Here is a 24,446-nt window from a genome sequence, read left to right on the forward strand (position 1 = left end):
AAACATTTTTTGCACATATGGGTGTCCTTTTCCTTCCTCTAAGATTTCTTTGGGAATATAGATCCATTAGTAGCACTTCTGGTTTCAAAGGATATGCGGTTTTATAACCCTTTGGTCATAGTTCCAAATTGCTCTCCAGAATGGTTGGATCAGTTCACAACTCTACTAACAATGCATTAATGTCCCAGTTTTCCCACATTCCCTCTAATATCTTTTACAGTCATCTTAGCCAATCTGAGAGATGTGAGGTGATACTTCAGAGTTGTTTTAATGTGCATTTCTCTAATGAGTAGTGATTTAGAGCATTTTTTCATTCGACTATAGATAGTTTTAATGTCTTCATCTGAAAATTGTCTGTTTGCATCCTGGAGAATGACTTGTATTATAAATTTGATTCAGTTCTTTAGAAGTGAGGCCTTTATCAGAAACACTGGCTATAAAAATATTTTCCCCAGCTTTGTGCTTCCCTTCTAATCTTGGTTGTATTAGTTTTGTGCATAAACTTTTTAATTTAATGTAATCCATTTTGCATTTTCATAATGTTCTCTAGTTCTTTGGCCATAAAAATCTCTCCCTTCTCCAAAGACCCGAGAGGTAAATTATCCTTTGCTCTCCTAATTTACTAGCCACATTTTAAAATTTATTTTTATTGAAATTTTTGTTTTTAAAACATATGCAAGAATAATTTTTCAACATTGACCCCTGAAAAACCTTGTGTCCCAATTTCCCCCCTTCTTCCTCCCACCCACTCCCCTCAATTAGACACATTTTTTTTTTTTTAAAGAAAAAGGTGAGAAAATTATGCTTCAATTTGCATTCAGAGTTCATCAGTTATCTCTGGAGATGGATAGCATTATGAGTCCTTTGGGATTGTCCTGAATCACTGTATTGATCAGAGCAGCCAAATCTTTCACAATTGATCATCCTTACTTTTATTGTGCATAATGGTCTCTCAGTTCTTTAACTTCACTTTGCATCAGTTCATATACATCTTGCCATGTTTTTCTGAAACCATGCCCCCTGTCATTTCCTACAATACTGTATTATTCCATTAAAATCATATGCTACTTGTTCAGCTGTTCCCCAATCAATGAGCATTCCCTCAATTTCCAATTCTTTGCTACCACAAAAAGAGTTGGCGATAAATATTTTTGCACATCTAGATTCTTTTTTTTTCTTCTCTGGGAAAGGCAAGTGAATTCAATTTTACTTTGAAGGGAATCTGTAGGGAGAATGGAAAACATATTGTATGTGGACAAAGGGCAGAGGTTGGGGAGAAAAGAGACTTGATATATAAAATTCACAAGCCTGGAAGAGAGGAGGACATACATTTTCATTGGTACCAATTGGCCTCCTGCCAGTCATGTCCCTCTGCCTTCCTACCCTATAACACTGACATTTTTTCTCCTAAAAAATATGAGGCATTTCTTTCTTAGATTCAAATGGCAGAGAAAAGAATGATACTAGTCACAGAATTATATTTCAAACAACTTGGAAACAGAGAGAGAGAGAGAGAGAGAAGGAAGAGGGTTGTAGAATGCTTGCAGTAAGATTAGATATTCTTACATTTGGTATGGATGGGCTGAAGGTAACTCTTGGAAGAGCCAAGTAAATGGGGTCCTGCTATATTGTGCCAACTTTTATGCTGGCAAAAGTTAAGAGCTGTTGGAAGCCAGTGAAGAAATAATGAGATTAAGGACGGCTGCAAAATCTGTTCTTAACGTTGCCATAAAGTGTGCCCTTGAACACAACCTAATTTTTCTCTACCTTGGTTTTTCCATTAATGAAATTGGTATGATGCTTATCTACCTCCCACAAATGTTAAGATTAATCCGTTAATAGTGGTAAAACATTTTTATAATAAAAAGTATTCTAAACTATGTGACATTGTTGCAATGCTAACATTCGCTCTGATCTTAAAAGTCTATGTTCATTTTCCCTGCAGCAGCAGCATTACAAATGTGTCCATTTTTAAAAAACACAGTTTTTTGTGGTAGTATACCTTTCCCACTTCTACCTGTTGAGGTGGCTGAGGCTGGTAGATTGCTTGATTTGGGCAGCATTTGGCTGCAGCCGGACTAAAGCTGATGATTGTTTGCAATATGGTGGAAAGGAGAGCGTCACCAGTTTGCCAAAGAAGAGTGAACCAGCCCACTCAATAAAGAAAAAGGTAGCAGGTGAATGCTTCTGGGTTGATCACTATTAGGATGGGGCCCATGGGTGACCACTGTACTTCCAGTTCAGGTAAGATAGGGAGACTCCAATCACTCAAATGTATATTAGAGCATGGTTTTTTACTTTTACAAAAGTTCAATGTAAGAGTCCTATAAATAGCCCCCAAGAACAGTTAAATAGTTAAATTTCCAAAAATGTGACTTACACATAGCTTTTTTTTTTTTTTTTTTTCATGAGGCATTTATTAAATGTTCATTCTGGGCAGAGCACTTTTCTAAGCCTTGAGGTTACAAATAGAATTGTTCTCAAGCAACTTACATTCTAATGGAGAGACAACACACATAAAAAGCTTCTATTTGTAAGTTAGATGGAAAAGTCACATGGTTCTTATTGTTTGTCCTTTGTTCTCTAAGAGGAAAGGACTATGACATCAGGGAGGAGATGTCAGGATATACAAGTGATTTGGATTTAAATGAGGGAGATCTGTGCAAAGTCACCAGACTCACTTTCTCCTCCAGAGCCATCTGGGTCCAGTGGTCAGGTAGGGATCAGGATGGCTGGAGATGATTTTGGATGTAGTGGGAGACCTTGTCCTTCATAAACTAAGGTCTTTATCAAGTTGCAGTTTGACTGAGGAAACTACTCATTCGGTGATTGAAGCTAAGTAAGAAAGAAATAAGCAAAAAATGGCCTTATTTACCTTGTCAAAAAAAAAAAAAGATCCTTAGGAGACAAGAATAAAGCAGCTGTTCATGTCTCTCATTTAATGTTACACATAGCTTTTAAAGAACATGTCTAGAGGGCAGCCAGATGGCGCAGTGGATAGAGCATTAGTCCTGAAGTCAGGAGGACCTGAGTTCAAATCTGCCCTCAGACACAACACTTTCTAGCTGTGTGACCCTGGGCAAGTCACTTAATCCCAATTGCCTCAGGGGGGAAAAAACACCAAAAGAACATCTACTAAATAGAGGCAGGAACATAGCCCAGTGGATAAAAGCATTGGTCCTGTGGTTCATGAGGAACCTAGTTCAAATTCTGCCTCAGACACTTACTACTTCCTAACTGTATGAAGTTACTTACAAGTAACTTGGGCAAGTCATTTAATCACAATTGCCTCATCCCCCTCCCCAAAAAGAATATACTGAATAAAAAAGGCAGCTTAACATATTTGATAGGTTTCTGAAATAATTGAGAACTCAGGATTAGTCAGGACAGTCAGCTTACTATTCTATTCTATTACTGTTTATAGTCATCGCCACGTTTCTCTCTGATGGTGGCTCCTGCTTTTTATATGAGAAGGGTGACTCAGTTACTTCCTCAACATACCAGGATCTGAACATGTGGTTGGAGCAGTAAAATGTCTGAATGTTTCAGGCTTATAAATATTCCTAATATAAACCTGCTTTAATATTTTTTAAAGCAGTGGATGGGGGTCAGAAAGTCTGGGTTTGACAAATTTCAACACTTCCTGTCTGATCTCAAGCAAGCCAGTGAAAGTCTCTGAGCTGAAAATTCCTCCTCTAAAAAAGAAGGTTCATCCTTACAAGGTTTATCTTTATTATGAGCCAAATTATTTTCCAGATTACTTTGGATACCTGGGCTGATGTAGTAGATACTTGGAAGCCCAGATTTCAGATGTAGATTTTTCCGATTTCTCCCTTTTTGTGCGAAGCACAAGACGAACACCTTGGGAGTTAAAAAGGGGGTGGAAATCCTCCTCTTCCTGTTTTTTTCCTATAGTTACCTGATGGATTTTCCAAAAGTGAGCTAGTGAAAATACATAAGAGTTATGAAAACCATTTAGGAAACTGCTGAGAAAAGGCAATTCTTAATGATTCTTTATGTCAATCTTTGGCAATCAAGTGAAGTTTATGAACCCCTTTCTCAGAATAATGTTTTAAGTTGCATAAAATAAAATACATGCAAAGTAACCCATAATTTTGAAACCTAGTTATGAACCTATTAAAGAAATATGTGATATAGCAAAATGTCTAGCAGTAGTTCTAGTGGCTACCATAATTTCAAAGGAGTGGTGAGATGAAATATTTCAAGATAATCTGCAACTACTATGATGATATGAAAATATCTTTTTTCTGTTAGTGAAAAGATATTGCTATATTACCATGGTTTGTTGCCTACATTTATAATGAAAGGAAATGCTAAATTTCAACTAGAGGTTAATAAAAATATTTAATTTTTTTCAAAATAATTGAAATCTATGTGAACCATAGGGTCTGTGGACCCTACCCTGAATAATATCAATTAAGACATACTGTTATCATATCTGGTTTCAACCCTCTGGCTTGATTTTTAATTACATAGCAAGCAACAAAATACTCTTTTTGACATTGCAGAAAGGTCTTCTGGGGGTAGCTGCTGGCTATGGGCTCAGGTGTTTGTATGTTCTTTTAGAAGTGTAAACTCAAAGGCTGACTCCTCCTCTGAAAGTGGGATTATGGGAGGTGTGAATTTGGATATCTCATACTGAACCCTGAAATCTCCCAAATGTGTGAACTAATGTGTGAACTCTCAAAGGTGTTAACTTAAGCATTGTTTCTATCAATTCCATTGAGTTATCACCTTGTTTCCAGTTCTGGCTCATTACAGAAAGTGAATTCATAATTTAGAAATGTTGAGAGATCACTTCTTATACAGTCTATTAAGGCTTATTGCCAAGTTTATATTGGATGCTACTCTTTAAAAACATTCACAACACTAAAAGAATTTGGTCTCAAAGCTACTGGGACAGGTAGTTAATTCATTAGATATTTCCTAATCATCATCTATGTGCAGAATACTCTACTAGGAGCTGGAAAGATTATAGGAAGAAGCTCAGTCAGGCAACAAGCTTCCATTAAGCACTTTCTAGGTACCAGTACTAAATACTGGGAATATTAAAGGCAAAGAAAAAAAAAAAAAGCCCTATCCTATCCGTGTTTATAAGCAGCATACAGTCTAAGATGGGGGGGTCAGGGGACAGGGAAGAGGCAACATGTAAATAATTAGGTTTGTGCAAAATAGAGAGAAAATGAAAGGCAATAATAACAAAGGTAATAAGGATAAAGATAATTATCAGAGGTGAAAGCTCTGAGTACTAGGACCTCCAGCAGAAGACAGGCTTTAAGCAGAGTCTTCAAGGGAACCAGGGAAATTAAGAAGCAAATATCGAGAGGGAGACCATTCTGCTATGAGGAACAGTCAATATAAAAGGTTGGGAAATGGAGTGTCCTTTGAGGTCCTACAATATAGCTGGACTATATTGTTCATGGTCAGGGGAATAAATAATGATAATGGAGAGGTAAGAAGGGATCAGGTTGTGAGAAGCTGCAAATTCCAAACAGAGGAGTTTATATTTGACGTTGGGGGGACTAGGAGACTATCAGAGTTCAGTGAATGGAGGAAGAAGGGGGACATGATCAGATCTTCATATTAGGAAAAAATATCATGGCAGCTGAAAGAATGATAGAGAGAGATAGGGAGAAACATGGTCAGGATTATTGACATAGTCCAAGAAAAAGGTAATATGATGATATAATGAATGAGTGGAGAGAATGGGGAAGTATACAAGAGATGATCCTGTGAAAAAAGAAACGTTAAAATTTGGCATCAGATTTCATAGTCTCTGAATATGAGAATAAGGAGGATAAAACAAGAAGCTGAGCATGGGGAAAAAATCAGGGAAAGTCAGGGAAGTTTTCTTTGATAGGCAAGTTTGTAAGCAGAAAGATATTGGAGGAAAAGATGATGGGGTCTGTTTTGGATAAGAGTTTAAGATGCCAGTGGATACATCTAGTTGAGACAATTAAAAAACGGCAGTGCGTGATGCAGGATTGTAAATTCAGGAGACACCAAAGCTGTATACATAGATCTAGGAATTATTTGCATAGAGATGATAAAGAGGCTGATAAATTCACCAAGTGAGATCATATAGAGGGAAAAGAGAAGCTCTAACCTTGACTTTTCATAGTATGACCTAGTGAAGATCTAGCAAAAAAAAAAAAGATAGTAAGAGAACCAGTAAAGAGCAGTGTTATAAAAACCTGGAAAGGCAAGAATAGCCAAGAGTGCAGGCTGATGTACAGTAAGAGCACGCTGAAGACAGGTCAAGAAGAATGAGAATTGAGGAAAGGCTATTAGACTTGGCAATTAAGAGATTATTGGTGTCTTTGGAAAGAGCAATTTCAGTTGATTGATGAGATATGAAGTCAGACTGTAAAGGGAAGAAGTCAGTAGATATGGAGAATGATAAGGGGGAGCTGAAAGAATAGTAGGGGCAATTTGCTAGCAAAGTATGGAAGGCATACAGTCAAAGGTCCATGGAGATAGATCGGCCTTGGCAAGGAAAAGGGCCACTTTTTCATCTGCAGTGAAGGAGGAAATTATTAGGAAAGATGTCTGAATGATGAGAGAGGAGAGGAGAGGAGAGGAGAGGAGAGGAGAGGAGAGGAGAGGAGAGAAGAGGTAGTTCTGTGTTAACAGCCTCAATTTGAGGGGTGAAATATGAGACAAGGTGCTCAGCTAAGAGTATGGGGATTAAGTCAGCAGAGTTTTGTGATTTCTTTCTGTTCCATTCAGCAAAAAAAGGAATTTTTTAAAAAAGGCAGATGATATGAGGAATCTAGAATTTGGGGGGGGGGTAGTAGCTAAGTTGTGGTTAGTGATGAGAAAAAATTTAAGATAAATTTCATTTAGTTCATCAAAGGATGGAGATAAGACAAGAGAGCCAAATCAATTCAATAGTGATGGCCTGGATAAGAACTGAGGGTAGAAAGGAATAGAAGCAATGAGCAATGGAGTAGAAGAAGAGAAGGGTTAGAGGTTTTAAGACACTGGGAAAGATAAAATGATAAAGGATTAGATAAAGGAACTTCAGAGTTTGAGAAGAGGAATAAGTTTGAAAAAGGACTTGGAATACTTGTGGCTGAAGGCAAAATCTCTATGCTTAGCTAAGGTGGATTGAAGGTGGTCATGGAAAGTAAATATGATGAGGAATTGGAAAGTCAGGGTATTGGAATGGGATCCCAATACATATAGACAGCGCTATGTGGCTCGGCCAAGAGTGTGCTGAGTCTGGAATCAAGGAGACCTAAGTACGAATGGCCTCAGACACTTGCTGTGTGAGCTTGTGCAAATCACTTAACGTGTTTGCCTCAATCCACCAGAGAAGGAAATGGCAAACTATTCTAGAATTGCCACAAGAACCCACCACAGGATTAGCTTGCTGTGACAAGACTAAACACCAACTAATATGTATACTGAAGAAATCTAGAATAAGGGAAAGAAGGAGGCCAGAAAGACTGAGCAAAGTACTGAATTCATTGAGAAAGGAAAGTCCTGGGGAACAAAAAATAATAGTCACTTAGATTGTTGGACCATAACATCAGAGGGGTGATGCTATGATTGGCAAGTGACTTGGATTTCAGTAAGGGAGAACTGTGCAAGCTCACCTACCTCACCTTCCCCTCCAGAGCCATCTGGGTCCAAGGGCCAGTTAGAGATCTCCCATTGTATACGGGCCATCTCCAGCCTCTTAAGTTAAAGAAATGTAGTTAAGAAACATTCTCTGCTTTCAAGGAGCTTACAGTCTTTTAGGGGAAAAAACTAACATTGTAAGGACATTTTTTTTTTGTTCAGCCTTTTCAATCATGCCCAAATCTCTGTGACCGTTTGAGTTTGGCTTTATTTTGTTTTGGGATTTTTTTTTTTTGGCAAGATATTCAGTGGTTTGCCACTTCCTTCTCCAGCTTATTTTACAGATGAGAAAACTGAGGCAATCAGGGTTAAATGACTTGCCCAGAGTCACAGAACTAGGAAGTGTAACTATAATATTGAGTGATGTTGAGTGCACCAAAAAGGAGAAAACAGTTAAGGTTCTAAGGAAAAGGTTGGTAAGGATCAGGCGAGGCTTCATGGAGGAGGTAGGAAGTTCACCTGGGCTTAAAAGATAGATAGGAATTCAACTGGAGGAAAAGGAATGACAATACAGGCTTATGGAAGAGTATAAATGAGGCACATAGGCAGGGAAGTATTGCTCAGAGGTAGTAGTTCATAGAGCATATAAAAGGGAATAATATGAGACAAGACAAGGATATAAGTAGTGGTAACAGATTATGCCAGACTAAGAAGTTCAAACTTAGAATTCATAAGCAAAATTCATAGGCAATTGGGGGGCTTTGAAGGTTTTTGAGCAAAGGAATGAATGGCATGACTACCTATATTAAATTAATTTGACTGTAGTAGGAAGGGTAGATTGGGGAAGAGAGAATAAAGTTTAGGAAGTTATTGTGATTTTCCAGGTGAGCAATATTCTATTAGGTAACAATGGGAATAGATATAGGATAGATGAGAGACATTGCAGATGCAAAGTAGGTGGGACTCGGTAACTGGATGGATATGAAAGGGGCGGGAAGGGGGTAAATATAGAAGAAAATCGAATATGGGAAATTAGAAAGACTGACAGAAGTAGTGATGGCCGAAGTAGAAGTAATATGTGGAGAGGAATATAAGTAACTCAGTTTTTGAAAGCTGTTTAATTTTAGCAGAAAATCAAAGTAGTGTTGTCCAAGCAGCCAGTTGGAAATGAGGGTTTAGAATTCAGGAGAAAGGACAATGATGGAAATTTAGGAGTCGTACACAGTTGATTGAAGCCATAGGAATGAATAAGGTCACTAAAAAAATATAATTTAAAGGAAGGAGGAGAGGGCTCAGGACAGAATCTGAGAGAATGTTTATTCTTAAGGAGTCAGGAAAAGATCAAATGGTGAAAGGGAAAGGAAGCCAGGAAAATCCGTTGTCATGGAAACCACTAGAGAAGAGACTATTGAGAGGGGAGAAGTCGATTGTACTTGTCAAGATTGTGATACTTAATGGGGCTGCAGTGGAGAGAGCATGGGGCTATTGCCACTAAACTGTATTGTGAGGTTATAGTAGAGTCACTTCCTTCTCTTACACATAACATGGTCCTTCAAGGCTTGCAAAGCAGAATTAGGGTTCCCAATGGAAGGAACCCAAACAAGAATGCCTGCAATGACTCCCTTCCCAAACCTGCTAAGTGACCTTCAGTCCTTGCTTGGAAGTCTCCAGTGAGAGGAAACCCACTCCCTAGAGGCAGTGCATTCCATTTATGGCTAGCACTAATTGTTCATAAGTTTTTTTTTTTTTTTTTTCCTGATGTAAACTTAAATTTATCTCCCTCAAATTTTCAGCTGTTCCTTTGAATTCTGCCCTCTGGAGCCAAACTAAGTTTAATAAGTCTTCACATAACAGCCCTTCAAATATTTGAATACAGCCATCATGTCTCACCCCTAAAACCTTTTCTGCAGACTAAACATTCTCAGTTCCTTCTCCAGATCATCACGTGGTATAGAGCTTTTCATTTTCACCCTTTGGCTTTTCACCATTCCAAGTTGCTCTCTTCTAGAAACTCTCCAATTTATTTGTCAATGGCCTTCCTAAAATGTGGTACTCAGAACTGGATACAGTGCTCCAAATGTTCCCTATCCTGGGCAGACTGATGAGTTCCTCCTAATTCCTACAAGCCAGGAGTTCTTGATCTTTTTTGAGACCCTTTGGTTGTTTGGTGACACTTATGGATCCCTTTCTCAGAAGAATGTTTTTAAATGCATAAAATTCTGCACATGGGATCACAAAGAAAACCAATCACACTGAAATACAATTATCAAAATATTTTTTAGAAAATTCACACACCTGAGATTAAGAACTCTAGTAAGCCATTATTCTATTAATGCAGCCCAAGAATGCAACAGCTTTGGAGGTTACATCATTTGATTCTTAGAACAACTTTTGTAGTAGGTACAAGAGATATTATGCCCATTTTATAGATGTTCAAAGAGATTAAGTGACTTGCCTATGCTTATACAGCTACTAAGCATTCAGTTTGGGATTTTAACTCAAGCCTTTCTCATTTCAAATCCATTTTTTTTTTTAAACTATCCTATAATACCTGTGTTATAAACTGAGTTGTATGGAGGGGCAGAAATGGTTTTTGCCCTTTCTAATATCCTCCACAGAGTACTGTTCCTGACAAGCACTTAACAAATACTTGTTCATTATTTCCTAATATTCTAATTCTAAACAATCCTAATATTCTAATTCTAAACAATTTGACACCTCTACTTCCTCTTACCCTAAGATAATTATAGAAGTATGTATTAGCACCAAAATCCAACCCAGTTTTCCATATACTTTTGGGAGAAAAATTCAGTTTTGTGAAACCTCTTTTACTGAAACACTGAAGCTTTAAAATAAATGGCCTGGTTTTGCAGTGACCTTTCTACCCCATACATCCCACAGTTCTTCTGGCATCCTTCAGGAAGAGGTAAAAAGCACTAACTTGTTCCCATCTGAATCTTCTAAGTAAAGATACCTGCTGATCCCTTTCAATCCACACTTTCATGTGATCCTAAGTAGCTAACACTACCAACTTTTAGAACATCAGAAAGACAGCCTCTACTCACTAATCCATCTTGTCAAACTGACTTTCCTAAAATGGTGGAATAAATAATTTTTGTCATTGTATCCCCTGTACCTGTTAACAATATGATGCTTTACACATTATGGAGGTAAAGGCAAAAAAGTCTGGGTCAAAATCCCAGCTCTACTTTTTTCTACCTGTGGGACTTCTGGTATCAGTTTCCTCATATTTAAAATTAAAAGGTCCTTAGAACCTTAAAACTTTGATCTTTTATAAATATGAAGACCCTGAAAGGTCCTAAAAATCTGTAGGCATTAACATAAAGCTTAGAGGAGTCTTAACTTGGCATCCGTGAACTTTAAAAATAGTTATTTTGATAACTTATTTCAATATAAGTGGTTTCCTATATAATATTATGTGTTTTATTTTATGTATTTAAAACATGATCCCAAAAAGGGATCCATAATTGGTTAAGACCTTGGATTGTCAGACGGCAGAAATGATTGTTTCTAGCTAGTCTTTATTGAGGGTTATATGTGACAGTGTATATTGAAACCTCACACACCCATACCTATCTACAAATAAGCAATAGGGGAGTCAGTAGTGAGTAAGGGACAGCCCTGTCATAAGGGAAGATAAGGAGAAACCCTTGAGGGGATTGGAAGCTATTACATATGATAGGGAGGCCTTGGTTTAAGACAGTGCTTCATTTGGATTGTTCAAAGAAATGAGACTACTTAGATCTTAAAGCTACAACTCTCAATCTGAGTTGAGAAACAAAGGAAAAAAAATAACATGGAATTGCAAATGAACTTTGATTGTGGAAGTTAGAGTGGTTCAGTGAGGGAAAAAACGTTTTTGAGAGGACCTCCATTTGAATCTTAGCTTTGCTATTCATGAATTGTGTGGTCTTGTACTTATGGATCTCAGAGGTTCCTTTCTGCTCTAACTCCCTGATCCTATGGACTTCCACATGTGGAAAACAAGAGTTTTTCAAAATTTTCAGGAAAGGTTATGATAGATATAACTATTAGTTGCTTCTATTTAGATTTAATTTTCTTTTCTTGTGCTCCATTGCTTGATATTTAACTATTACTTAGAAGGAATTTGTTGTTTCTGGGTCTGTCATTTGTAATCCTTTTTTTTCCCCTAAAGCTCTGACATGTGTGGTAGTTACTAGATTTTCTTCTCAATTTTTTTTTTCAATTTTCCTTTACCTCTTATCATCATAATTTGCTTTCTCTGTATTCCTTTTGGATCCCTCTCTGGTAAACTCCTGGAGGGCAGTAGATTGTGATGTTTTATTTTTGAGTCCCTAGCACTTAACATGGAGGGCCATATAGATGAGTTAACAAATTTTGGTGATTTGATTGGTAGTCCCAATAGCCTACCCTAACACTTGAAGAGTGCTCTTGCTTATTGCAAGATGCTTCTTTGTTGTACCAACTTACTGCTATGGGAAAAGTATGGGTACAGAATAGATGAAAAGGTATGATGCTGACTAGATCTTCTGAAATGTTTTCTATCATACCTCATCAAAAGTGGGAAGCTTGGCTCAGCAAACCTGATTCTGCTCCTTTCTGTTCCCGACTTGTTCTGTTCCTGATACCCCACCCCACTCCCTTCAGCTCATCCATGCTATCTCCTCATCTCAAGGACCTGATTCCTGTTTCTTCCTCTGACTTACTCTCATCACTCTTTGCCCTTCTCTGTAACTAAATTCCCACCAGAAGTCCCTCCCTCGGCTCAGCAGGACAGGTCTAAGCACTTTTCCCTGACAAGCCAGAGCATGAAATTGATGGTCAAAAGCCCGAGATTCTGTCTTAATTTACAAAATATTGGACAAATCCTTTCTACTTTGGTCTCTCTCACTTGCCGCAAATGCAAATTAACAATAAAGGGCCCAATTGAAAGATAGTTGCATTTTTGTCAGGAAACACTCCTAATGCTGTTTTGGTTATTATAGGTCTTTTCAACCAGCAAGTGCAGAATCTTAGCATTACAGAAAAACTTAGTTCTATTTAGTCACTCAGAGGAAGTAATAGAAATGTTACATCATAATCCAAATATTCTATGCTTCCTTCGTAAGCATGAAGCCTATATAGCTTATTATTAGAATTAGATTATAAAATTATATTTTATAAAATTATTTATATATCATATATTATATATTATAATATATAAAAGTTATAAAAACTTAAGTAGAAAAAGTTCTAGTTTCCTGGGAATTGGATGACCTGAATTCTAAGCCTGAGCTCTGACATTTATGAGCTATGTAACTTAGGCAAGTAATTTTACCTCTTTGGGTCTCAATTACCTCAGAGTTTTAAAAGAGATAAAAAGATTTATTTTGTTGAAACATTGTCCAGTCTTCACTATCTGAAGTTTAGGTAGGTTATAGTTTATCTTTCCCAGAGAGTTCTCAAGTGTCATTCTTAAGAAGTGAAGAAGTTGTCTAAGCTTCTAGCCCTTGCCCACAGTGTTCCTTCAAGTGTAGAGGAACCTCAGTTCCATTTAAGCATTAACAAATTTGCTTCAAATGCATAATAACAAATATATATGCATATTCTCCCAAAATGTGGAACATCATATCCACCTCTACCATTATACTACCTCCTCATATTCTAGGGAAGAGAAGGGGATTAGGTTTATAATCGAATTTACTTAACTACAGAACACATAGTCTCAAGTTCCAAGTCCAAAACCCCGAATTCAGGTTCAGGTTCCAGGAGGACTCTGCTTTCTCCAGCTCCCTGTCCTAGCTGCAAGTTTCTGCAGGAATTCTAGCTGAAGGTCACCATGGTTTGAAGTGGTGGGAATTACCTCTGTCGGACACTAGAGTAAATGACAGGACACAAATGACAGCACCAGACCTCCTTCTCTTAGAGTCAGGGCAAGAAAGACACTTCCCCCTCTCATAGTTCATGGTGTCAGAGCTTTTGGGTCAATGGTGATCTTCCCCCTTTGGATACAGCAGGAGGGAGTCAGAAAGAATGACCATCTTGGTCTTTCCCGTATTAAAGAGGGAGCTTTTCTAGTTATTGAGCCAATCAGAAGAGGCTACATCCATTTATCCAGGAGGGGATGCAAAGCACTGAGCATGCTCCAAGGGCCCCTTGGGATGCCTCTCTTATAGAGAAGGTCAGCACTGACCTGGAATCTGAACTTGGGTTCAAGTATCATTCTTACTTCCTGACCATAAGCAAATCACTTAACTTCAGTGCTCCAGACCTCTCTCTAAAACCATGGTCTGCAGAAGAGTGGCCAGTCTTTATCAGGGGAGAGAGTTGGGGCAGCTGGGTGGCGCAGTGGATAGAGCACCAGTCCTGAAGTCAGGAGGACCTGAGTTCAAATCTGACCTCAGACACTTTACACTTCCTAGCTGTGTGACCCTGGGCAAGTTACTTAACCCCAATTAGAGAGAGAGAGAGAGAGCTCATCCTGATGGAAATCCTAAGTCTGAACCCCCTCCTCCCCCCCAAAAAAAAGCTTGATCACAGATTTAGGACTAGAAGGACCTTAGAGGCTAGATAAGGAACTAGATGAGGAAATATTAAGTGACTTATCCAAGATCATGCAGAATTAGTAATTGAAATAAGATTTGAAATCTGATCTTCCCGCTGCCAGGATGCTGTTAGGAAAGAAAGCATTTTTAAAAATTAAAGTACTCAAAAAAAGATTATTTCCACCCCTCTCAAGTTGTAAAGAAAGCATTTTTATGTAGATTTAAAGAACTAAAGAAATGTTGACTATGATTACTACTATTATTATCCTCTCATTGCTGTGAAGATAACTCTTAGTAAAAAATTAAAATGCTATGAAAATGTATAACCTACGTCCAATCCCCTCCCCTCCTGCTTCTTTGCTATGTCAGAAAGTTCTTAGAAAAGCACTCTGTGGACTTGCAAGTACTAAAGAAACGCGAGCTCTTAAGGCTTACGGGTCTGGGTCCCTCGTTTGGCCAATACCTGTTGCCCGGCTGCCAGCTTACTCACTAATCTGACAAAAGCGCCCACAAAGCGATTCAGGGTAAAGCTTTATGTGAAAGTCGGTAAATGTGTAATGTGTTAACATTGTCATGGTATTGTTGCTTGGGGCATCTGGGCCTCATTGGAGCTTAGCATTTGCTGTAGATAGCAGCATTCCCTCGTTCTTCATATTCCTCTTTGCTGACCCATAACTGCTGGAAGGCTTGGAGGGAGGCCAGGATGGAGCCTCCGGTCCATACAGAAGTCTTCCTCTCCGGGGCCGCCGCCACGAGGGGACTGTCATTGGGAAAGAGCTGGCTCAGCTCCCTCTGGAAGCGGTCTGGGAAGCCATCCAGCATAGTGCAGCCCCCACATAAGAGTATGTTGGCCATCATCTCCTCCTTAAAGGAGGCTTCGCATTTGTTGAGACAGGCGGCGGTGGCGGAGGGCAGGCCCTGCTGGCCAGAGCCCACTAGGGAAGGCTTGAAGAGCATCTCAGAGCACAAGAACCTTTCCTTGCCAATGGTGATCAGTTTTCCGTCCGGGAGCTCGTAGTCTACCCGTAAGTCTTCCAGGGGCAAGCTGAACTCTTCATCCGGATCAGACGCCGCATAACAACACTTCTTCTTGATGTGTTCCATGATGTGTAGGTGTTCGTCATTGAATTTGTGCCCGGTTTCATTCAGTAGCTTCATTAGGTAATTCGTAAGGTCGCACCCAGCGTAGTCCACATGGCCTATCAAACCCGGCATGATGTCCCCCTCTGAAATGGGCACCACATGGGAGACGCCGTGGCCACTCTCCACCACCAGTCCCGAGGTCTTGCCATAGGAGTAGATGGACAGCAGGGACTGGGAAGCGATGTGCATGGCTGGGATGCTAAAAGTCTCAAACATGAGTTCTGCGTACTTCTCCCGGTTACTGCTGGGACTCAGCGGGGGGTCAGAAACGAGAACAGCATGCTCCTCGGGGAGAATCTTCATGGCTGAATGAAAGATGTACTCCCAGATATCCTGCACACAGTCCCAGTCCACCACTATTCCGTGTTTGAGAGGGTTGACCAACTTGAGGGATACTTCTGTGTTCAAAAGTTCATGTCCGACATAGGTTTCTTTCCGATTGTCTCCTGAGTTGGCAGTCTCTGGGAAGTGCTTACCGACTGTCGATGAAATGAAATAGGTGGGCCTTGGCTCTCCTGCATAGCCACACTTACAATACTGGGAGCCAAGGTCGATGATTAGTGCTTTGACTTTTCTTGTTTTCTTGGGTTTCAACTTCATCTGTGTTGGTGTCCCATTATCTATGGATTTCCCATCTAGATTCATTAATACACTGGCTTCCCCAGGATCACCTTGGGCAGTTCCTACAGGCATGGGCCTTGGGCTAGGGGTGTTTCTCGTTGCCATTTGCCTCCCTGACTCAGTTTTCACATCCACATACTTGAGATCTGTGGTGAGAAATAAGTAAGGATTACTCTGTGGTGGATGTCATGGCGACAGCTGTAATTATGATGTAATAAGCACTCATACGTCAGAGTTTTTTCCCCTTGATAGTCTATATGATGTACTGGGGACTTCACTTTAAAGTTCATTTAAAAACTCCAAGCACCATTCATTCTGAGAACCTCTCTATCCCACCCCTCTTTTACTCCTTTGCTAAGAAGGGTTGAGTCCTCTTAAGGTAGTATTAGCAGTTGTATTCAAAGAATCAGGCAGGTTCAGAACTGAAGTTTCCCCGATTAATTTCTTTGAGAAGAGATGAAAAATACCAGCAGGGAAAGTCAAGAGAGGCAACTTGAGAAATGATGTTCTAAGACAAAAAACAAAGAAACTAATTTTTAAAAATATAGTTGCAGTGGCGTAGAGAATAAAGAGCCAGCCTTGGAGTCAGGAAAAGCTGGGTCAAGTTTTATTTGAGTAGATATTGGCCATATGACTTTGAGTATTCTAAACAATTAAAGATTGGAAGTTGCAGAGAAAATAACTGACTTGTATTTGCAGAGGGAGTTGCCTATACTAATGAAATAAGTCCAGTACTCATTCCTCTATTATATTCTAAAAGGTAATGCAGACCCTACATTATGAAGTAATGGAAAGTGAACTCAACTTGGAATCAGAAGATTTTAGTTTGAAATCTATCTCCAGTTTTTGGTTGGGTGACCTTAAATTTTTGTTTGAAGAAACTGAGATTTAAGATTTATCTTTAAGAGATATTAATAGTAATGACCTGTCCTGTCCTACTTACCTCATATTGTAGTTTTAAGAATCAAATGAGATGCTGTAAATAAATTTTCTTTGTCTTTGTAGAGCAGTAAACAAATGAAAACTATTAACATCACCACTATCATAATCTTCCTTTTTCCTGTTCTACTATATGGAAATGTTCTCTTCCCTCTTTTATTTTGGCATAAATTTAAGATTAAAAAATAAAATTTAAAAATAAAAGTAACAGGTCTATGATAGCAATTAAAAAATAAAACAAAGAGAAAAGTTCAATAAATATTAAGGTCCTCTAGATCTTCTGTTCTGGGCTAGGTATTCCCCAGCATCAGTATCAATATCAATACCAAATCAGATACCAAAAGTATCAGTAACACACAATCCCTTCCCTCACATTTTTTTTAATTTAAAAGGAATTAATACACAAGTAAATCTAGATTGGAACAGAACAGATATGCATATAAAGTGTATATGCATACAAAGTGTATGAAATCTGAGGAGGGAAGGATCATTTTCAACTGGGAACCAGAGAAGCCTTCTTGGAGTAAGTATGTAGCATTTGAGTTGGTTCTTAAAGGATGAATAGTATTATTTTAAAAATTCTTAAAGACAAGATTATAAGGAGAATATTTCAATCATAGGAGACAAGAAAGTACAAAATTTGTAGAGGAGCCAGAATTTGGTAAAACATAGGCTTGAAGCAGGGAAACTAATTAGAAGCTATTTCAGTGCTATAAGACAGAGGAAATAAATACCTGATCTGGGATAGTAGCTGTGTGAGTGAGAGAAGCAGATATACATGGGAAACTTGCAGAAATAGAAACAACAAGATTTGTCAATTGGTTGCCACCAAGAATGAGACTACGATGGTAAACCTGGCTGTTGGGAAGGATGCTGGCAAAAGGGAAGTTTAAAAAGGAATGAGTCTGCAAGGAGAAATAATGAATTCTGTTCCATGTATGCAGAATTTGAATTGCTAACAGAACATTTGGCTTGAGATATTCAATAGGCACTTGGTGATGCAAGCTGGGTGTTCAGGAGAGAGGTGAGAGCTGGATTGACAGATCTGGTAGTAATCTGCACAGCGATGACAACTGAACCCATGGGAGCTGATTAAATGCCAGGAATGGGAGCAAAAACCAATACTGATAGCTAACATTTAGATAATGCTTACTGTATACTAGGCACTATGCTAAACACTTCACAATTATTGTCTCATTTGATTCTCACAGCCCTGGGAGGTAGATATTAGATTCATTTTTACAAATGACAAAACTGAGGCAAACAGGTTAAGTGACTTGGTTAGGATTACCCAGCTAGCATCTGGGGCCAAATGTGAATGCTAATTTCAGGCCTGACACACTATCCACGGAGTTCAGGAAAGCTCCAGGAGGCTAAGGGACATCCTTCTATGTACTTTGTATGTCTCTTGCTGCCTCACATTAGAATGTGAGCATTTAGCACAGAGTCTGGTACAGAGTTATTAATCAACGCTTGGTGACTAGATGAATGATGAGTTAGCAAAGGGTCTCAGGAAGCAGCAGACAGATAGGAGAAGAACCAACTGAATGCCAGGCTAGCAACAGAGATGACAAAGACACACATGAAACAGACCCTGACTTCAGGGCACTGACGTTCATTCAGGGAGAGAATGAATGAATGAAAAAGTATTTAACCTTGCTGCAAGGTTGCAAATGTGTTGTTCCATGGTTAACTACCAGAAAGTCTGAAGTTGCTGGTATGATAGGTTTTAAAGTTCAGTCTCCTAGCTTTCTTCCAGCTGCATGAGGCCTTTTCCTGCCCAGTGGGCACTGCCTCCCCTTCCCCTAAAAAAAAAAAAAATATATATATATATATATATATATATATATATTATTTAAAATGTAAGCTCCTTGAGGACAGAGATAGTTTCTTTTTCTTTTCTTTCTTTCTTTCTTTCTTTCTTTCTTTCTTTCTTTCTTTCTTTCTTTCTTTCTTTCTTTCTTTCTTTCTGTATCTGGCGCATAGTAGTGGGTATTTAAATATTTGTTGATTGATTATATATAATATAGGCAAATGGGGAGAGGTCATCTGGTTTAGGGCTTTTTAAACTTTTTTCATTCCCAATGCCTTTTCACTCGGGAGATTTTTTACCTGACCCCAAGCTATGTAGATATATAAAATAAGTATATAAACTGAACATTTACTGATAATAAATCATAAAGTAATATAAAACAATTCTCTAGTACATACATAATTTTACCACTTATTAAAAACAAAAGCAAATTTACATACTAATGAGATGGATGTGCTTGTTTATTTTTACATAAGGAATTTAATCTTGGTGGAATATTTGATATTGCAGCATTTAGAAAACTTTTGCTGTTATCATTTTTTTTAAGAACCTTTGAGCTAGTCTAGGATAAGGCAGGTTAAGTTCCTAATAGCCCAGCAGGTTCAAGCAAGAAGCTGATTTCAAACACAATGGCTATCCCTTGTCTACTGAATCACAACTTAGTGTATTCAAAGTTCTTCCATAATCTGACTCCATCCTATCTTTCTAGCCTTCTCTAATACCACTTTCCCTCATGCACTGTGTTTTAAACAAATTGGATTATTTTTTCTCCCTGAAAAGGTCTCATGCTTTCTCACATCTTTGCTACTATTCTTACTTCCCTAAACCTGAATTAAAAAACATGCTAACAACACCCTAGCAACAACACATTTTATGAAAAGTGGAATTCTTCTGGACAGAATTAGAAGGGGAGCCTGGCCATTGACTGGGAAAACAATTGGCCACACTTGCACAGAATATCCCTTAAAAGACAATTTGACAATTTGAGAGAATCCAAGCCCCAGATGAAGGGTAGCAGACACATGCACAAGATTCTATATGGAGACAGACACATTCTAGACAGGAAGGTGTCTGAGAACAGAGAAGAAAGTCGTATGTGAATTTAAGAGAAAACTAACTTGGTCAGTAGATCTGGATGGTGGAAAGCAGGCCTACAGAGTTCAGCTGAGCACTTGGGTATGCTAGGGGAGAGCAATGTGAAGAGGAAAGAACATTGGGTCCTACAGACACAGAGGCAGAAGATGATTTCTTTATATGTCATTATCAATATAATCTAAATCTGTGCTTCACTTGTCCCACAAGTACCTGAAGAAAATGCTTTACAGTTCTTATGCCATCTTAGTAAATAAATTCCTTTACTTTGATTATAAAGAAGGGAATCAGGGAGAATAGATATGAGAGAAAGGAAGAGGGAGAGAGAGACAGAGATAGAAACAGAGACACACACACAGAGATGAGGGGAGGGGGGAGAGAGAGAGAGAGAGAGAGAGAGAGAGAGAGAGAGAGAGAGAGAGAGAGAGGAGAAGAGGAAAGCAAGGGGAAAGAGAGGAGAGACTAAGGCTTTGGGACAACAGGCCCTCTGACTTGTCCAAATATGGTCTAGGAGGACCTGAGCCTGATATATTCAGCTCTTTACCGACCTACTACCCTTAGTTATACCCACATAGATGGGAGCAATGGTATGTATGATGAATACTAGCAACAAACAAGATAAAGAGGTGTAGTGGGTAGAGAGATGGCCTAAAGTCAGAAAGACCAGTTTAAGACCTGTTTCTGATACATACTTGCTACGTGACCTTGGGTATGTTAGTTAATTAAACTCTCAGGTCCCCAGTCAACTCTCCAAAATAACGGTTCTCAAAGTATGATCCATTGACCCGCAAGGGATTCCTTTTTCCAAAGGTCTAACAGGTCAAAATTCATACTACTACTAAAATGTTACTTATCTACTAAAATACTTCCTTTTCCAACTACACATCAGTGCGAGGCTGAATTTTCTTAATATATTTTAATCAAAATATATGATTGAAGTGAATAAGAGAATTGATTTACTTCTATTAAGCCAGATATGAAAGAGTTGCAAAAAAAAAATGCAAAATATGGATGTGGCTCTTCTCAGCAAGGCAATAGTGATTCAAGACAATTGCAATAGATTTGGGATAGAAAATGCCATTCATATCCAGAGAGAGAACTATGGAGAATGAATGTGGAAAGAATAGTATCTTCACTTTGTTTTGTTTGCTTTTTTCTTTCTCATGTTTTTTTTCCTTTTTGGTTTGATTTTTATTGTATAACATGACAAATATGGAAATATGTTCAAAAGCATTGTACAAGTTTAATCTTTATCAGATTGCTTGCTGTCTTGGGGAGGAGGAAGGTAAGAGAGAGGAGAAAAAACTGGAACACAAAATCTTACAAAAATGAATGTTGCAAACTATGTGTATTTGAAAAACAAAATATTATTGAGGAAAAATATGTAAAACAGTGCCACTCTTCTAATTTTTTTGTTCTGGAAGTTATTTTCCATAATGTTATTTTATGTTAATAGTTAATGAATTTATTATTTTAAACAAATAATTAAATATTTTTAAAATGTATCATTTTTAATTTCTAATAAATTTAATTTTTAATAATGATAGATATAATACAAATAAACAAGAGCTCTCTTTATATTACTCAGGTTTTGAGAGTGTAAAAGAGTCCTGACATCAAAAAGTTTGGGAACAGCTTGATTTAAGACTTAAGTTGCAGAAAAAGTGCTAATATACCTAGAGGGAATTTCCTCATGCCAATGAAACTTCCAAGCACATTGCATTTTAAGAAAAACAGAAAATACACAAAGCTTCTTTTTTTTAAATAAAAACATTCTTGAAAATTTTCTTATGTTGTTGTATAAATATTTTATAGTTATAATAGGATCTACCTAACATTATTTTAAGAAGCTACGTCTCCACTGTAGTTTTGCAGAATGAATAGACCCATAAAGCTGGGTAGTACTTTTAGTCCCATTGGGCAGTGGTGTTCAAGGTTGCTAGTAAGGGTGTGGGATGGAGAATGCTTCTAGGCAGCTTCGTTACTAAGTTGTGGCTTTTAGAGTAATTTGAGGGGCCAACAAGAAAGTCTCCTTGAGAATTGTTATTATAGGGAAAAAAAAGGAATATGCTTTTATTTCTGGCATGAATTATTTTTATATTTAATTTTTAAAATGCCATTTAGTATCATTTTCTCAGGGATATAAATTATTCACACAATTGGAAAGGAGTGGTAAGTGGGAACAAGTGAAATAGATTAGTCCACAATAATTTTTCCCACTGTTATCTTTCATTAAAAAGGCTGAGAGCCACTCAGAGGCAGGGATAAGGAAAAAGAAACCACTCACAATGTGTTCTATGGCAAGTGGTACAGAAAGGGAAGCAAAAGGTTTGAGAGACTTAAAAGTAGTTAGTTCTGGGAAAAGAGCACCCAGAAATGACCAACTTTTTTTTTTTTAAATCCAAGATTTATCCTAGAGCAGGGCAAACTTCTCAGTGACTGAAAATCATTATTCCACCAAGCTATACCAACAGTTGCCTTATGTCATAATCAGTGATGTCATTGTCAGGAAGATTCTGAAGTCACCATTTTGATTTTGGCCTCTTCCTCTGTATTACGCCAATCGAGCCTAAGGAAAGAGACATCCATGAGAGGAGGGGAAAAAATATGGCATTCACAAGGACATGGGCTCCACAGGTAGCGACTATAGGGGAAGGTCCAGCAAAGAGAGCTCTACTTGTTAAAGCAACTGAACAATTTTCAAAGGAACCCGAATCTTTCCAGGTTGCCTCCTTGACAGAAGGTCCCGCAAAAAAGGCACTGCTTATCAACAACAAGAAGAAACCCGAAGAAAATGCCCTTTCTACATTAGTTAAGGAGAAACCCAAAAGAGTCAAGAAAACTAAAGCAGTGGTTGTTGACATCGGCACGGGCTACTGTAAATGTGGCTACGCTGGAGAGCCCAGGCCTAGTCATATGATTTCAACTACAGTAGGGAAACCTTACATGGAGACCGCCAAAACCGGAGATAACCGAAAAGAAACATTTATTGGTCACGAGCTCCTCTACCCCGATATCCGCCTTAAATTAGTCAATCCCCTGAGACATGGCATCATTGTGGACTGGGATTCGGTGCAGGATATCTGGGAATATCTTTTTCTGCACGAGATGAAGATCCCTACCGAGGAACATGCTGTTTTGGTGTCAGATCCTCCCCTAGGCCCGTATACCAACAGGGAGAAGTATGCAGAGATGCTCTTTGAAACCTTCAACACTCCAGCAATGCACATAGCCTATCAATCTCGACTGTCCATGTATTCTTATGGAAAGACATCAGGTCTGGTCGTAGAAGTTGGCCATGGTGTTTCCTACGTGGTCCCCATCTTTGAGGGGTATCCTTTGCCGAGCATCACAGGTAGGCTGGACTATGCTGGCTCTGACCTTACCACCTACCTGATGATGCTGATGAATCAATCTGGTAAGCAATTTTCAGAAGACCAAACGAACGTTGTGGAAGACATCAAGAAAAAATACTGCTTTATGGCTCCTGATCCTGTCCAAGAGAGCTCCTCTGTGAAAGATGACGCAATTATCTACCAGCTTCCAGACGGAGAAGAGATTATTCTTGGCAAAGAACGTTTCCTGTGTTCTGAGATGTTCTTCAAGCCTTCCCTTATCAAATCCATGCAACTGGGCCTTCATACCCAGACCATGACCTGCCTCAACAAGTGTGACGTTGCCCTCAAAAGGGACCTCATGAACAACATTCTGTTGTGCGGGGGCACGACCATGTTGAACGGCTTTCCTGCCCGTTTTCAGAAGGAGCTGTCTAAGATATGCCCGAATGACACCCCCACAGTGAGTGTGTTACCTGAAAGGGACACTTCGGTGTGGACGGGGGGGTCCATCCTGGCCTCCCTCCAGGGATTTCAGTCCCTCTGGGTCCAGCGGTCAGAATACCAGGAACATGGGCCTTTCTTCTTATACAGGAGATGTTTCTGAAGCCAAAGCATGTCTGCTGGAACATGTGCTCGTGACTCAATTAACTCTGCTGCCTCTCAGGACAGTGGCCCAAGATATATCTAAAATACCGTAACTCGTGTTCTATTCAATAATTACCATGTTCCAATTCACAATGTAAATGATCTTCTGTTGCTTGATTTCACAGGAATGGCAGACATCACAAATATGTCATCTGACTTAGGTATTTGCCAAAATGAAAGGATGGGGGAAGAGGGAAGTGTAAAGGCATATGCTGTGTTGTTTAACCTAAAAAAAAACTTATTTTTCCTTTAGAGGAAAAAGCCTGGTTTATTTACTTACATGCAATACTGATTTAGTGCAATTTTATAATCAGAACTGGGGGAAGTCAGAAGGTTTATTACTTGTCATTCTGACTACAGCTTACCAGGGGAGATTTTTTAAAATGCTTATTTTCTCCTCGAAATTGAAGTAAAACTATCCAAGAGGAAAAATGTTCAAGATAATAAGAAAAGGCCAATCATCTATGTAAATACTCCATTTCGAAGTGGGCAGGCAAGGCTCAGCAAAGTATAGACATAAAGAAATCAGCAATTAAGTAAAAGCAACATGGACTCAAGTTCATAACCCTTCATTGACGATTTATAGAGAAATACAAATTTATATTTTCTACTCAGGGCATATCTACCAAAGAAATATGAAATTATTCTCAGAACATGGCCATCAATACAGTATAAGATTAAAAAAATTATAGGTGTGCATCATTTCATACCCTCCCAAACTGAGACTAGAAAAAACAGGTT

At 38.6% G+C, this 24,446-nt stretch overlaps 2 protein-coding genes across 3 annotated transcripts; one reads left to right on the top strand and one right to left on the bottom strand.

Annotated features, from left to right (window-relative positions):
• Positions 1 to 14,632: 14,632 nt before the first annotated feature.
• ACTL7B (actin like 7B) lies at positions 14,633 to 20,035 on the bottom strand. Of its 2 annotated transcripts, XM_031945550.1 has the most exons (3): positions 19,749 to 19,862; positions 18,473 to 18,622; positions 14,633 to 16,024 (listed from the first exon to the last, which is right to left on the bottom strand). In XM_031945550.1, the coding sequence occupies exon 3, from the start codon at positions 15,981 to 15,983 to the stop codon at positions 14,727 to 14,729; it is 1,257 nt and encodes a 418-aa protein (XP_031801410.1). In that variant the 5' UTR covers positions 15,984 to 16,024; positions 18,473 to 18,622; positions 19,749 to 19,862; the 3' UTR covers positions 14,633 to 14,726. The 2 variants fall into 2 exon arrangements, with proteins under 2 accessions (XP_031801410.1, XP_003761882.1); XM_003761834.3 differs by lacking the exons at positions 18,473 to 18,622; positions 19,749 to 19,862 and adding an exon at positions 19,936 to 20,035.
• Positions 20,036 to 22,058: 2,023 nt separating this feature from the next.
• On the top strand, positions 22,059 to 23,804 carry ACTL7A (actin like 7A). Its single transcript, XM_003761833.4, has one exon. It carries the CDS (start codon positions 22,330 to 22,332, stop codon positions 23,662 to 23,664), a length of 1,335 nt encoding a protein of 444 aa, XP_003761881.1. The 5' UTR covers positions 22,059 to 22,329; the 3' UTR covers positions 23,665 to 23,804.
• The last annotated feature ends 642 nt before the right edge of the window (positions 23,805 to 24,446 follow it).

The sequence above is a fragment of the Sarcophilus harrisii genome, chromosome 1, assembly GCF_902635505.1.
Source record: "Sarcophilus harrisii chromosome 1, mSarHar1.11, whole genome shotgun sequence".
Lineage (NCBI taxonomy): Eukaryota > Metazoa > Chordata > Mammalia > Dasyuromorphia > Dasyuridae > Sarcophilus > Sarcophilus harrisii.

What these genes read in the sequence shown, in the direction of transcription:
- ACTL7B (XM_003761834.3), bottom strand. Translation starts at nt 15,983, where the DNA reads ATGGCAACGAGAAACACCCCTAGCCCAAGGCCCATGCCTGTAGGAACT.
- ACTL7A (XM_003761833.4), top strand. Translation starts at nt 22,330, where the DNA reads ATGGCATTCACAAGGACATGGGCTCCACAGGTAGCGACTATAGGGGAA.